This window comes from Ambystoma mexicanum, chromosome 1q (genome assembly GCF_040938575.1).
Source record: "Ambystoma mexicanum isolate Mex_15411 chromosome 1q, UKY_AmexF1_1, whole genome shotgun sequence".
Lineage (NCBI taxonomy): Eukaryota > Metazoa > Chordata > Amphibia > Caudata > Ambystomatidae > Ambystoma > Ambystoma mexicanum.
The window spans coordinates 262,887,759-262,903,452 of NC_090922.1; the positions used below are offsets into that span (position 1 = coordinate 262,887,759).

The 15,694-nt window shown below is 50.1% G+C and overlaps 1 protein-coding gene across 4 annotated transcripts in view; it reads right to left on the reverse strand.

The window, feature by feature from the left end:
• Positions 1-15,694, reverse strand: part of CMIP (c-Maf inducing protein) — a 726,603-nt gene that overhangs the window by 17,967 nt on the left and 692,942 nt on the right. For all 4 annotated transcript variants that reach the window (XM_069638399.1, XM_069638414.1, XM_069638407.1 and 1 more), the window contains 2 exons: positions 15,394-15,540; positions 13,578-13,683 (listed from right to left, as the gene is read on the reverse strand). In XM_069638399.1, the coding sequence (XP_069494500.1) occupies positions 13,578-13,683; positions 15,394-15,540 (253 nt within the window). The remainder of the gene's footprint in view (positions 1-13,577; positions 13,684-15,393; positions 15,541-15,694) is intronic.

Consider the following 15,694-nt stretch of genomic DNA (forward strand, 5'->3'; position numbering starts at 1 on the left):
GGCTGGCCTACACAGCTTCTCTGGGTCAGGAATCGCAGTCTCAGTGCTGGTCAGTGGTTCTGAAGCACTGATTGAAGTGTCTTGAACGGCTTTAGCAGCAATAAACAGTCAGTGGTGCAGTCGGTTGCAGCTCGAGGGGCTCGATTGACACAAAAATGTCCTTTGTTTGCTTGACTATCAAGTGCCTTATATGTTACGATGTTGCGCAGAAGAACCTTGTGGAAAGCATAATAAGACATAATGATGATGTTGTAACAATAATATGTATTGGAAGTTTACACGATTTGAAACAAAAGTCTTCTTTTCTTTTCTTACTTCCACCCTGGTGTTGGAGGGAGAGAGGAGAAGAAACTGTAGCTTTTCAATAAAAAAATAAAAAAAAAAATGTCCTTTAAGGCAGACGTCGGTAGATGCTGGTCGATGCACTTCTCCCAGCTTCTTAACTGGGCTTGCGTCGTCCTTTAAGGCGGCTGCCCTAAGCTGATGAGTGTTTTTGCAGGCAGCTGCCTTGTGCTTGGATTAGGGTTCTGAGACTCTCTGGCACTTTCCACCTACAAAGCTTGCTGCTGAGCCTAGCAGGGCATGGGGTGTTCTGACTGGGTACCGGTTCTGGAGCTGCTGGAGGGTTCTCTGGAAAGGGTCCTCTGGATTCAGGATCTCCCTCTGTTCCGTGTGAGTTTTTAGGGGAGGGATCTTGCTTTCCTCTTGGAGGTCCTGGCCTTCCTCACTGGCAGAAGATTTAAAGCAGACTGTACCTTTACCCAGGGTCCAAGGACAAGTTATTCCTTCTGCTTCTGGTGAAGCTTTCAGAGGATCTGCCAAAAGAGGGGCTCAGACCTCTTTTAAAGCCAAATGGACCACAGAGATTGGTGTAGGCTACGCCTACCTTAATAAACCAATCCTGGGTCCCCACCAACAATCTGCTGTATGTGTGAGGTCCTAACTAGAGTGCTTTGCAACAGAAAAGGTAAAGGGGTGAAAACATGCAATACTAAGTCCCTCCCATCAGGCTGGCTGTTAGGGATCAAAGGATCTCTTTGGTCAATGGACCGCTCTGTGGTTCCTGATTAAAGCGGCATGTCTCCCTTGAAGCTGCGGCGAGACCAGACTTTCTGGGTCTGTCAAACCACATAATCGTACCTTCTGAATGGGACCCCATGTGGGGATGACTACTCTAAACATGCAATCTCAGACATGACACTTCACTGTCAATCGATACTGAGGGCGGGAGCTGGTATCAGGCTGACACAGTTGCATATGAAAGGTTCCTAGGGGTTTCCTGTCTCCTCAGCCTCTGCTGCCAGGCCCCACATGGGCCTGTTTGAATTACTTTCTGATTAGTATGCCAATTGCTGCCACCAGCTACATGGCTCAACAACAGGCCAGGACGGATCCATGGAGCCTTTGTTAGTTAATTAGGCTGACCATGGCAGGGGAAGGTTTGGTCCTCCCCCTTCTGGAGATTCATCATGTCCTCCTGTCATACCCCAACTAAATACGACAGAGAGGACTGCACCTTTAGGCTGTGTCCACCCAGAGCACACAGGTTTATGCGCGTGTCGTGTGGTCAGCATAGAAAACCGTGTGCGGATGAGCTCCACATATTTTCCGGAGGTTGAGCTACCATCATTCAATTTCATTTAAAATTTCAAAAAAGATTAATCGAGCACACACCCACCATGCGGATGAGTGAATTCCTCCCACACATGCTGTTTGAATAGATTAGAAAGTAGTACCACACTACATAGAGAGGCACTTGTATGCAAGCAGGGAGGAAGAAAATGGCTCACCTTAGGCGAAAGATTGCAGAGTCCCTCTTGTCCCCTTCTTGACTCCTCTGTAGAATTTCTGTCGATGCATTAGAACTCAATGAGGGTGGGACTACACCTCCCCTGCCAGAATAGAGGTTGTGGATGGGATTTCCTGAAATTATCGATTAGCAAGCTGATGGCAGAAAGCAGTACAAGCAGAAAGCCACCTGAAAAGGGAAGTCTTGGAAAGGTCTTTGCTAGACGATGCAGGTCCAAAGGCAGTGAACATCTGTGAAGTTTGTCGAAAAGGCTTGTTACGCTCAACATAATACATGACGTATTCATGGGACCAGGAGCTTGTTGAAATGAAAAGAGGATTTCATCTTAGGCATAAACGTCGAGTTAGTCCAAAGAAGAACCTTGTCCTTGTGGAAAAGGAGGTAGGGTTGTTGTGAAGAGAGCACCTGTATTTATCCTACTCTCTTGACTGAGGTGATAGCAACTAGGAATGCTGCCTTGCAGCAGATACACTTAATACTGGCCTTATGCATGGGCTGAAATGGGGACCCCATGAGTTTGGCGAGAAAAACATTATGCTCCAAGGAAGGAGCTGGCTTCTGCACAAGGGGGAATGCGTGAAACGGCCCTTTCAGAAATTCCTTAGCCTATCAGACCACAGAGAAGTTGCCACGGAAGTGCAGATGAAACAGGAAATAGCTGCTAGGTAAACCTTGCTGGAAGAATGAGCAAGGCCACGAGTAGCAGGTATGGCAGGATTTGCTGTGGTTGAAATCTAAGGGAATCTGCCCTGTGACCTGACCATCAGAAGGTGAATCTCTTCATTTTGTATTGTAGCAGGAGATGCTGGAAGGGGCTCAGGCCTTTGAGAGGACATTTATGCATTCTTGTGGTCAAATTCTAGGGACATAGGAGGCAGGCAGTGAGGCTGAACGAGGATGGTTCATGGTGGAGGAACTTCCCCTTGTTCCTGGACAGTTAGTTTATATATTTGTGGCAGCTTGATGGGCAGAACAAGCAAGACCTAGAAGCTCCGAAAAACAGAACTGAATCGCCATGCTGGTCAGCAAAGGATCAGTATGCATGGCTGCTGTTTTGTGCCTAGAAGACTCTTGGAATGAGTGGGAATGGCAGAAAAGCAAATAGGAACTTCCCATTCTATGGAATCATGAATGAGTCTCCGAAACTAGCTGGTTTAGGGAACCAGCTGATGAAGGAGCTGCATTTGGAGTTTTCTATTGTGGCGAACAAGTCTATCTTCAGTCTCCCCCAAGTACAGAAGAGGTCATCTACTTGGCCCTGGAGCATCTCCTATTCTTGGCAGGAGTAGTGCCCTGCTGAGGGAATCAGCCTAGGAGTTGTGTGTACCTGTAAGGTGGAAAGGGGCAAGAACCATCCCATGGGCCAGTGGCCATTTCCACAATCACTTTGCTTCGACATGTAAGATTGGGGTACAACATTGTGGTTGCGTTGTCTGTGAATGCACACACACTACCTTCCCTTGAAGATAGAGCAGGAAGGATTTGAGGGCCCAGAACACTGCTCTGAGTTCCAGAACATTGATCTGGAGACACTTTTCTTCTGTCGAGCAGAGGCCTCTTGCTTGAAGGTTGGCCGTGTGGGCAACCCAATCCTCCATTGATGCGTTCATCCTAACGGTTACCTGATGAGCTGGGACTATGAATGGAGTACCGTTGGTAAGGTTGGTGAGGTCTTTCCACCAGCGTAGTGCACTGTGAAAGGGACTGGCGAGGAAGAGCTTGTCGTCCCAATATCCAGAGACTCGCTGCCAGCGGGTACCCAGGAATTATTGCAGAGGGTGAATGTAGAGCTTGCAGTTGTTGATGAGGGGGACGCACGAGGACATCATGCCTAGAAGGGGCTTGATCTCACGTACTGATCAACGTGTTGTTGAGAAAACACACACACACACACTTTTGTTAGGACTGAGTGGACCCTATTAGCTGTCAGAGTTGCAGTGGAAGTCGTGGTGTTCAGGTTTGCCCCTAGAAACAGCATCTTTTGAGACGGCATCATAGATGATTTCGTGTAATTGACAAAGAAGCCTAATGATGATAGAAAGGCTTCTGGGTCAGTCATGTGTTGCAGGCCTAGCTTGAGAGACGGCACTATGATCAACCAGTTGTCCAAAAAAAAGACAAGACAAGGATCCCTGATTTTCGTAGATGGGCTGGGGCCATGCATTTTGTAAACAATCTTGGGGTGGACTTGAGTGTAAAGGGGAGGACCTTGAATTGATAGTGGCAGTTGGCCACAATGAAGCACAAACACTTGCAATGAGGGTGGGGAATGGGGACATGAAAATAGGCGTCCTTCAAGTCCAGTGACGATAGAAAGTCTCCCTCTGTTAACTCTTCGAGGATTTTATGCAGCGTGACTAATTGATAATTTCAATTGAAATTATTGGGAGTGGAGGAACTTGTTGAGATAGCATAGCTCAAAGATGGCTCTACATCCTCCCAACTTCTTGCGGAATAGGCAGTAGTGCGAGTGGATGGCCAGATTCCATTGAGAGCAAAAGATGAGCTCCACAGGAGAGACAATACTTCGAATTGAAGCAAGCCTGAAGGTGATTTTCCGGTTGTTGACAAAAGGAGATGTAGGGGGCTGCTCAAGAAACTTGAGGGTGTGGCCTTAATCCACAAGCAAAGCACCCATTTGTCCGATGTGATTTGCCTCCTTGTCTATTATCCAGAGAACAAGTAGCCACCCGAACCCTGGTGCTTAGAACCGTATGGCTTTAGACATCGTCCTAGCCTCACAAGCAGACGTCTGCACAATCGTGAAAAGCAAGCTCTGTACTTTCATACCCAGTTACCCACATTCACCAAACTGTAAGCCTTCTTCACACTAGTCTGGAGGCTTCCTGGAAATTTGGTTTTTGGATTGAAGGTCTACTAGGACCTCTGGGTGCATCTATTGGTCAGATCTTACTTATAGGGCTAGTAATAATTCCACGTTTGTCCTGTCTGATGATGGCTTGTAAGTGATCTATTATCCACCTGCTCTGAAGTCTCTCAGGCTGCCCAATTACTTTACTGTCATTCAACTGAAGAAATAATATGTCTTGATATGCCTGGATATGATGTTTGTGCCCCTACAAATGTATACGGTGAGACCGGAATGAAGGTCTCATATGAGGGAAATGTCGGTGGAAATCTGGAATTGAAAATGTTATGTGCTCCTCTAGCACACTGCTACATTGTAATATTGAGTAGGTACTACAAACTGCCATGTTCAAAGAAATGTTTCTTGACAGTGCAAGGTGAGGCTTTAGGCTTTATTTTGCATGTCCTTGCAACTAAGGCATTTCGCATAGGGTGTTATGCTTGCCTTCATTTCTCTTTCTTCTGAGTGGTTTCCCTTTTGGCATAGGTAAGCGTGGTTTAGGCTCCTGCTTTCTTAGGAAAAGCGTCTCTAGCAGACAGAAGTTATCATACTGTAAGCGTGTTCGCCAGGCTCAAACCGTGACTGAACCTCCAAGGAGCATGAACCTCTGAGAAGCATATTCAGCTCAGCTAATTGTATCACTTCATGCTGTACCAAAAACATGTACAGTGGGGCTTTGTTCTCCACTTTTAACATCAGTACGATTCCCTTCCTGGGCCTCCCCTTCCATTAAACTGCTTGGGTTCCTTTGGGCATAAGAGAACGGTGCATGGAAGCTTCGTACTGTTGTTGGTTTGCTGCTTTCCTGCTATTTGTTTTTTACTAATGAATTGTTCACCAATCCACCGGAACAGTCAGTATCCATTTTTCCATGACAGTAGTCATCGATGAGGATGTTGCCGACAGGTCGTCAACAAAGTGAGCTTCCTGGACAAAGATATTGTCGCTGACAGCTACCACAATGTGTGTTTTGTTGATGAAGGAACAAGTTACTTAACTGTAACTGTTGTTCTCCAGCATAGGTCTGACATGGATTCACATGCTCATGAATATTCCCCGTCGTCAGGCTGGGAATCTCCTCGGCAAAGAAAAAAATCAGTTTCAGTTTCCTTTCTGAACTGTCTTTCTCCTAACAACCAATCTCTGGGTCATACTGCCCCCAGCCAATGACTGCCCTCTACCGATGCCCCTCCTCTGGCAGTCATCTTCGGATTTGGTACCACGAAAAGTGGCAGTAGGACCAGGAGAAGAGCCGCAGAGGGGTAGGCGGGAGGGTTCACATGTGAATCCATGCTGGAAAACAACAGTTACAGGTAAGTAACTTGTTCCTTCTCCAGCATGGGGTCCGGCATGGATTCACCTGCTCATGAATAAAGAAAACATAGCAGTACACACAAAACATAGCAGTACACACACGCACAACCACAGGAGGTGGCAAGGCTCAACATTAAGCATCTCTTACCTCCTCACCAGGCTCACCTTCAAGCGAACAGGTTGCGTAGCACTGCTTGGCCGACTCTGGACTCCTCCCTGGAATCCCTGTCGATGCAGTAGAACTTGTGAAGTTGTGCGTCGACCTCCACTTAGCAGCCCTGCAGATGTCAAGCAGAGGCACACCAGACAGGAACGCCGTAGTTGCAGTGATTGCTCTGGTCGAGTAGGCTATCGGACGGCCAGCCAACGGTCGGTTTTTCCAACCAGTGAATATAGGTGATGCAGCCGGAGAGTAACCTGAAAATGGAAGCCTTGGAGAGGGACTTCCGATGGTTCACAGGGCCAAAGTTCACAAAAAGTTGCAACGTCTTCCGGAAACTCTTTGTGCGGTCCACATAGAACATAGCCTTCACCGGCAGGAACAAGCAAAATAGTCCTTGGACGAACTCCTTGACCAAACGATGCGGCCATAAGGATGATCGTCCAGGAGATGTGGTGTAGTGGGAAATAGCCACCAGATGAACTTTGATGGAAGCATGGGCCAGTCCTGCCTTGGCCAACAACAACAAATATGGAAGCACCTGCGGAGCAGTGACTCGTAGAGGGTCAATCTTCTGTGTATGGTACCAAACGGCGAACCTCTTCCACTTGTGCCCATAGCATTTGAGGGTAGATGAAGCTCTGGCCTTGGTGAGCACCTCGTTACAATCCGCTGGGAGATCGTAGCCCCCAAACTCTAGTGCTGCAGGAGCCAGGCCTTCAGGTTCAGGGATCCTGGGTAGTGGTGCAGAATCGCACCTCCTTCCCTGGCGAGAAGACTGCCGGAAGCTTGACTGGAGGGGACGCTGACATGTCCAGAAGGTCTGGGTACCATATCTGTCTTGGCCACGCTGGTGTGACAAGGATCATCTGGAACCGGGCCCGTCTGAATTGATTGACTAGTCGAAGAAGCAACGGCAACGCAGGGAACGCATACAGAGAACAGGCCATCCCAGGGGAAAGAGAATGTGTCCCACATGCTCCCCGGTTGGGGAAACCTGCTGGCGAACCATTCACACTTGGTGTTCGTCGCCGTCGCAAACAGATCAATCCGGGGATTGCACCATCTGCGAAACACGTGATCCACTTGGTCCTGCCGAAGTTCCCACTTGTGGCAAGAGCGTAACTCCCTGCTGAGAGAGTCGGCGATAGTGTTCTTCACTCCTGCTAGAAGAAACGGGATGAGGCACATCCCCTCGGCTATGGCCCAGTGCAAAAGGTCCTGCGCCTCTTTGGAGAGCGGTGGGGATCTGGATCACCCCCTGCTTCCAGATGTAGAACACCGTGGTGTGTTGTCCGTGAAGACCCATACCACCTTGCCCTTGAGGGACAGAAGGAAGAACTTCAGGGCCGAAAACACAGCCCGCAGCTCCAACACGTTGATGTGCAACAACTTCTCATCCGATTGCCACAGTTCTCTTGCATGAAGACTTCTGGAGTGCGCTCCCCATCTTTCCAGGGAGGCGTCTGTCGTGAGCATCTCCTGATGAGGTGGGGTCTGGAAATCCATGCCGTGGACAGATGTGCGTGCACTCCCCACCCCAGTATCGCTCGACGGAAACCCTCATCGAGTGTGATCTTGTCCTCAAAGCTCCCTGCCACTTGTGTCCAATGGGCGTCGAGGAACTCCTGCAGCGGACACATCCGTAGCCTGCACAGCCGAATGAGGTATATGCATGACAACATCATGCAGAGTACGGACTTGATGGACCTCACCCTTGCGACCTTCAGGGCCAACAGCTGTTGTACCTTGCCCAGGATGGCTGTGATCCTCTCCTCCAAAGGAGATGAAAGGCACAACACTGTGTTGACTCCCAGAAACAGTGTCCTGCGATGAACCCCAAGTCCGTCAAGAGTTGGACTGTCTTCGTCGTGTGGTCGACAGCAATGTCCTTAAAGTTCACCCGGATGAGAGAGTCGTCCAGGTACAGGTACACGTGGATCCCTCATAGATGCAACTGCGCTGCCACCAGGGCCAGGTATTTGGTGAACACTCATCGCGCCGACTTCAACCCGAAGGGAAGGGCCTTGAACCGGTAATGTTAGCCTTTAACCACGAAGCATAGCTACTTGCGGTGTCCCTTGTGTATGGCCATGTGAAAATAGGCATCTTCCAAGTCCAGCGACGATAGAAAATCCCCCTCTTCCAGCTGTCCTAGCACGTGCTGAAGAGTAACCATCGAAACTTTTGGGACTTGATGTACTTGTTCAGACAGCAGAGGTCCAAAATGGGCCTCCAACCGCCTCTTTCTGATGTGGAAATAACAAGAGTACACTCCTGAGCCCCAGAGCCTCTTTGGGACGAGCTTGATCGCCCCCTTTCTTAATATGGCCCTTACCTCCAGCAGCAGCTGAGAGAAATGGTTTTCCTGACCGGCCACTGGTGGTATCCGTGGACACTTCCGTTGGTACTCTAGGTTGTGTCTGTGGGCGAGAGCACCCGACGGTCGGTGGAGATTGTCTTCCACACGCTGATGAAGTTCGCCAGCCGGTCTCCCACTGGGGTGTATGGGTGGGGGCCCGACTCCACAGCCGGTTCAATCTTGTTTTGACATCCAAGCACCGCCTTGGGGGCTTTGGTGGCGACGTCCACCTCCAGACTTGGCGCGGCCCCGATAGGTCTCCTGGGCCGATGAGCTGGAGGGCTGACGGTAGGATGAGGCACCCCCACTGAAGCCTTTAGAGGAACTTTGGGAGTTGTCGTTGAAGCGTGCCGTAGGCACGAGCCTTCTCAGTGTCCACTTTGATGGCCTGGAAAGACTCGTCCACAGTCTTTCCAAACAAATTGTCCCCGTTGAAGGGCATGTCCAACACCCTCGACTGAACATCCTGGCGGAAATTAGTGGCCCTCAGCCAGCCTCGCAGACAAAGGCAAATGCTGTTGCCCATTTGGTGGTATCCCGTATCGGCAATGTCCGTGGCCACTGTAATGGTGTGGTCCGAAGACACCTCGCCTTACTGTAGAATCTCCAACGCTTCAGCCCTCTTGTCGTCGAGAAGGAAGTCCAGGAGGGGGGCCATCTTGAACCAAAGTTCCCTGTCGTAACACGCCACAATGGCAAGGACGTTAGCGGCCTTGATGGTCATCGCCGCCGACATGATCACTCTTCGCCCCATGGCATCCAACTTCTTCCCCTCACCGTCCGGGGGGGGGGGGGGCTGCTGACAAGGATGAGCCTGAAGACTTCTCACTGGCTGCCGCCGAAACCACAGAGTCCGGAGACGACTGGGACCACCATAAGCATTTGGGCGCCGAGTCCAGCACTCTGTATTTCTTTTCGTAGCGATCCCTCTTCGCCTGAGCGATTCTTCATGATGGACAACCCCTCGTCCCAAATGTCATCCAGTAACGGGATCGACAGCACAGTCGTCCTCTTCACCTCCTGGCGCTGGTAAAGGAAATCCTCTTTCTTCTTCTCCTCCAGGACGAGAAGAAACAGCTCTGAGGCCCTGAGATCATGGCGTGGAATAAGCCAATCTCGTCAGGCGGTGATGATCTGGTCGGTGGAGACGGGAGATCCCCCAGGCCGCCATCGTCATCCGTGTCAGTGCCCGTCATCGCCATGTCCGTTTCTGTGTCATCCCTCGGGTGGGAAGAGGGAGGTGAGGGGTGAAAAGGCAGAAGAGTGTGAACTCTCCTACTCTTGGATGGTGGTTCCTCTGATGGCCTTGGCACTGCGGGTGGGGCCACCGGCGCAAGGGGCATCCTTGTCTGGATTTCCGAGCACAGGGTATGCAGAGCCGTCAGAAGGTCTGCTGAGATATCCCCAGGAGGCTGCTAGGGTGGAGGCGAAGGGGACCAGGGCGTTTGTAGCTTAGGCATCCTTGTCTGGATTTCCGAGCACAGGGTATGCAGAGCCGTCAGAAGGTCTGCTGAGATATCCCCAGGAGGCTGCTAGGGTGGAGGCGAAGGGGACCAGGGCGTTTGTAGCTTAGGCTGGTCTGCTCCGTCATCATCGCCCTGTTGCTCCTCGTCGGTCTCCTCGCCGTCACCTTTGTCGTCGCCCTCATCGGGATCCTTCCCGTAGGGCTGCTCTTGACGCATCCCTCCTCCTGGAGGACCGGGAGGCTGGTGAGCTCTTCCTCTGAGGAAATGTCCGTGCTCTGAAGGACTACTGTGCCCCCCCCCTCCTCTGCCACCAAAGGAAGACGGTTTCAGTGATATGATGTGCATTATCTTCTCCGGCGTCTTTTCAATGAGCTGGAAGGACGACTCCCTCCTGGCAGGCAGGGATACCCTCACCTTCGGGGCCGTGTCCTGCGAATATGCCCCCGTAGCCTTCGCGAGGAACGCCGCTACTACTTTGATGGAAGTGTGGGCCCTCGTCTGATGCACCTGGGCTTTCGTGTTCCTGGCCAGTCAGGGCCCTGCTCCCCCTTGGCCTTTTCTGTCAGGCCAGTCTGGGTCTTCTCCAAAAGCTTACCCGGATGGTCCAACTTCCTCTTCTTTGAAGAACTTGAGCATTGGCTCATGGTCGAAGGTGCTGGAGACACTGAACTTGCCCTGGCTGCTGAGGAGCCCGTCGCAACGGCGCTCACGGAGGCAGTGGACTTGCAGTGTTTAGCTTTATGTTGGGCCCCCCCGCCGCAGGGGTGCCCTCAAAGGTTTTAGAAGACCGCTCAGCTTTCGTCTTCTGGGCAGGGGAGGCATGCTGCCGGGAACCACCCAGAGGAGGGGCCTTGGCCTGCAGCCACTCGTTCAGGCGCTTGCGTTGGTTGGTCCGCGTGCGCTGCACCCTCTCCCGACAAGCCACACAGTCGTCCTCCACTTGCGCCTGGTCAGAATGCAGGGAGTAGAGGCAGGAATCCAGATTATTATCTGGATGAAGACAAAGTAATTCCTGGTGTTAGTTTTCCACATACATGTTTTTCATTTTACAAGTGAAACAGGTTTTGAACAGGCTGTTTTTGGTCTTGGTGTCAGTCATCGTTGGGGTGGAAGGGAGTGACACTTCACTGTGCTCAACCCTGGAGCAACGCAGGTGAACTTATGTCCCCAGTAGTGGAGCAACAAATGAGTGCAAGAACTTCCTTAGCCTAAAATATTAAAGTACGTATCTGCATCTTTCAAACGTTGTGAAAAGCGAAGCTGAAAGATGGCGATTCTACAAGAAATCAGAGTTAAGTGAGGAACTTTGGAGAGGACTCCAAACTCTAAACATGCAGTAAAGAATCTGAAGACGGTTTCCAGGGGTGGAGCTAAGGGAGGCACTGCCAACGGGTAAATGCCAGAAACAACTCTAATGCAACAATAAAATGAATGCATTTTTTTTTGGTATTTCTATGAAACAGCTTAATAGTACAGAGGATTCCCATCCTGGCGATGGGGGATGTTTAAACAATATGTTAATCCATGAAAAAATGCATTGCTGGAGAACGTACATGACTTCTGACAATTAAATATACGTAAAAAGATTAAGAAGCATCCAAGCCTCATTTGGCCCAAGACAATCATAAGAGATTGCACCTGCGAAATAGAGGCCAGCATTTACTCTTTGGTTGTGGAGCATCAGACGAGATCCGGGCAGTGGAAGGTAAGCCTTTATAACTGACGTGTTGCAGTAGTCAAAATAATTGCCGGTTCTTACGAGGGCCACTTCAGAGTGCTGGAACAGGCCCTAGTGTAAGGGCCGGCCTTAGCGGCAGCAGCGCCCTGACCATATTGGTGCCCCCTACCTGCCCGTGCGCACCTGGTCAACAGGGGAACGGGGGCAGGAGCGCCAATTTATTTTTCTAACTCCACGCTCTGGCGCCTGGTAGGTAGTTAATCACTGGAATAGGACGCTCATGCTAATGCACGAGTGCTCTATTCCAATGAAAACCGCCTCGCTCCCGCGTCGTAGTGGGGAGGTAATCATCTGAATAGGGTGCTGATGTAAAGCACCAGCCCCTTATTGTTATTAAATGCATCCGCAGCTGCATTTAATAACAAAAGAGCACCTGCCGCGCGTTCTTCCACTACGCAAGCACGTGGGAGCCCTTGATAGACTCAGTTGAGCTGGCGTGGCAGGGGGCTAATGGTGCCCTGGGGGGCATGAGGCCCCGGGCGGTCGCCCGGCCCACCCTGCCCTAAGGCCGGCCCTGCAAGGTGTATCCCATCCACGCGTCCTACCATTTGTAAATCCCATGGAAACGATCCCAAAATAGAGGAAATGGACCAGGAGACAATCTTCATTGTGGATAGAGATGTGTAAATGCCTGTAGTACCGTTATTTCGCCGTTTAGCATCACACAGTCTTCTCAAAGCAAGGAACGGGCTGCAGGCGTTACTGCAGCACCCTGGCATACTGCCGCCGCGGGAAGCGCCATCTATTGCTGCTAGTAAGTATCCACTACCTCGAAAGAGGTAGGGAAAGTCATTTGATGAAAGATGCAGGCTGCATTCAATATGCTAGCAATCCCTGCTAACAGGCAGGAGTGAGGCAGGCCTACGTCACAGGATGCACTGGTGGAGAAAGGTATGCATTGGTTTCTGCGTTTTGTCGGCTTCTGATGTACAATGCACAATTACCAGAAGAAAACACAAATCACAAAATACAGTGTTCAATAATCAAAGCAAAATCATATTGGTGAGGAAAAACAGGAGGGCAAGGACAAAAAAGGAAAGTACCACAAAATGAAAAGGGACAGAAAACGAAGGGGCTAGATAATACCATGGAAAGTGAAACGGGGAGTGAATGAAATTGCCAGAAAATGTACGGGTTAATTATAAGAAAGGTACAAGGACCAGAGAAGGTACAGGCTACAAATGGGAGCAACTAGGAGCAACAGGGGCACATGTGAGATGGATTGAAAGGGTCAGAGAAAAGGGGGGGTGAGGGGGTCAGGGAATAGCATGGCCCCGGATTGGAGCGGACAGAGAACAGTAGGGTCAGTAGGTGGAGGCACAGCGAATGAGGGCTACAGTATGAAAAGGTCTGAGAACAGACGGGCCAGAGGCTGGAATGGAGAGAGACCAGGCAGAAAGGGTCAGAAAATATAAGTGGCAGAAAGTCAAGTTGCTGCAGAATATTGGGGCCGAAGAACTGATGCGCTACAACATGGGGTGGCTTGAAGATAAGATATGATATGCTCGTTTATTTATAACGCGCTGAATACCCAGAGGTTTCAACACGCGGACCGGGGATCGAACCTGTGCTGCTCTGTGTCGTCTTGCTTCCAAGGCGAGCACGTTGCCCCTGAACTATCCTCCCGAGACTGGAAGGCAATATAATGGTAGTAAACCGAAGTGACCACTGAATCGCCTCCTGTTGGGTACATTTATTCTGACCCTGTACTCTCCCTAGAAAACGTTAAAGGTTTTGCCTCCTTAGGTAGGACTGCCAGAAAAAGAGGTGCAGGTGTGGGAGAAATGGAGCAAGAGTGCAAAAACAAAGTACAGCATGGCAGGTTTCAAACTTAGAAATGAGCAAAATAAATTCTTACAGCTGAGTGCAACAAGGCCAACATCCGTGACGGGCGTCTCGCACAGATTGAGCACCTGAAGCGCGGTGAGGTGTTCAGACAAAACCCGCAAACCAGCATCTCCAAACTTCAGGGAATGCGAGGGAGAAAAACACAAATTAGTAAGCAGGGAGGAATCAGCCAGAATGTAAAGACTTTTGCTCAACAGACTGTTTACTGTCACCCTCTCTTTTAGCCAAGGGTGCACTGGTAAGCATACAATACAAATAACCAGACACTTTGCAGATGGGTGTGCAGGGAGAAGGAGGAGCACAAACATTAACAATAATATTGGATCCAGGTAAAGCCCCATCCTGGACAAATCAGGACACAGACAGAGGATTGCAAATCAAGGTTCCCTCCCAGAATGCACCTGTGCGTCTCCCCCATTTCATCTAAAGTGAAAAGTAATTCCCTACAAGGTTGCGGATTAAGAAATTAAAGACCCCAGATACTACACACTCACTGCAACTAGGACAGTCAGTGTGTCTTACCTCCACCAAAACAGCTTGTTTGTTGGTGGTCTGTTCACCAGGGACTGTGGTTGCTAATGTTTCCTCTCCTTACTCAACCCCAGGCCCTCCTTACTGTTTGCTGTTGCTTAGCCCTCAATGGCCTCCTTGTACACCACGTGCTAGCATCTTCTTGAACTCCCTATACCCCTTGCTGCTCTTTTCAGGCACTTAGTACTAATATGCAAAATGAGTTAAATTCTTCTTCACAGTGACATGGCCCTCACGCCAGGATGTCCAGGGAGACCTTTAAACACTGTTGTGTAACTTACATCACCTCTCTCTTTCGCAACAAGGGATACACAGGAGAGTGTGCTATTTTTGAAAAAAACACATCAGAAGGGCATCATTTTTTTCCTGAAGTGAAATGGAGCTTATGAAGCAGCAGTCTGTGCAGGGCATGTTGTATTTGTTCACAGGGCGTGAGCTTCAGCCTGTTTAATCATTAACATAGCATTCAGAACAACATCTGAGCCGAACAGGAGCCGCCTTCTGATGCTGTCCATATGGCTCTTGCGCCGAGGCGGGCCTTTGTACCCTAGGACATGCGCATGTCCTGAGGTCAGGATCCCTGTGCAGGTGCGCCATGGGAAGGATCTGGCCATGCTCTAGGAATTGTTCAAGCATGGTATCTAGTCAATTCATCTAAAACCATTCCATCGAAATGTTTCCATCTAAGAAATGTCCATCTAATGCATGTTTTTGAGGGGTAAAGGTTTAATTTTTGTTCAGGTGTATTTTAAAGGGTAAAACACGGGGGTTTGGGTGGGGACCCCTAAAACAAAACGAAAAAAAAGCATTAGATGGAAATAGTTTCGATGGAAAAGTTTCGATGGAATGGCATTATAGATGCAATGGTTTTAGAAGAAAGGACCATAAACTGTTCAGCATCGCTCTGCTGGACAAGCAGACCACGTGCGGGCTCTGGCCAGAACTATGTGGAAGAGTGGATGCAGGTTCCCTGAGCCGCCACGCCACACACAGGCTTTACCCGAAGAACATGCGCCAAGTATGGGGCATGGCCACTGCTCTAAGCGTCGGGTGGGCATAGTTCCACGCGCAGTGCCTCCAGGCGATGTCTCTGAAGGTGGGTGGGAACCGGTGGTGTGAGACCGCTCTTGTTTGGTGCTAATGAAAGGCCTGCACATGCTGTATGGTCACAAGGGCCATTTTCAGGATCTGCACCATGTGCGGGATGAGGGCGGGGCTCCGAGGACGGACACCAATCATACGTGTTTTATATAGGTCCTGCTGGCCCGTCCATCAGTCCCTGTGCACATTCCTACCTGCGTGGACCAGAGGTTGAGCTGCTTCAGCGAGGGCAGTTTGATGAGGTGCTCGGCGCAGGCACTCGTTACATTGGTGAAGGCCAGGCTCAGATTCTCCAGGTTGCCGAAGGACCCCGAGCTTAACAATCGGGCCAGGTCTGCATCCTGCCGAGAGAAACACGTGGTGAGCACAGGACACAGTGCATGCAATGGCTGTACTATGCATAATCAATACATCAAATGTGCTCTAGCATCAGGCCACCTATGTACCACCGGTTCTATGACATATCATCAACGACCGTTTTTTTCAACGGGTGTT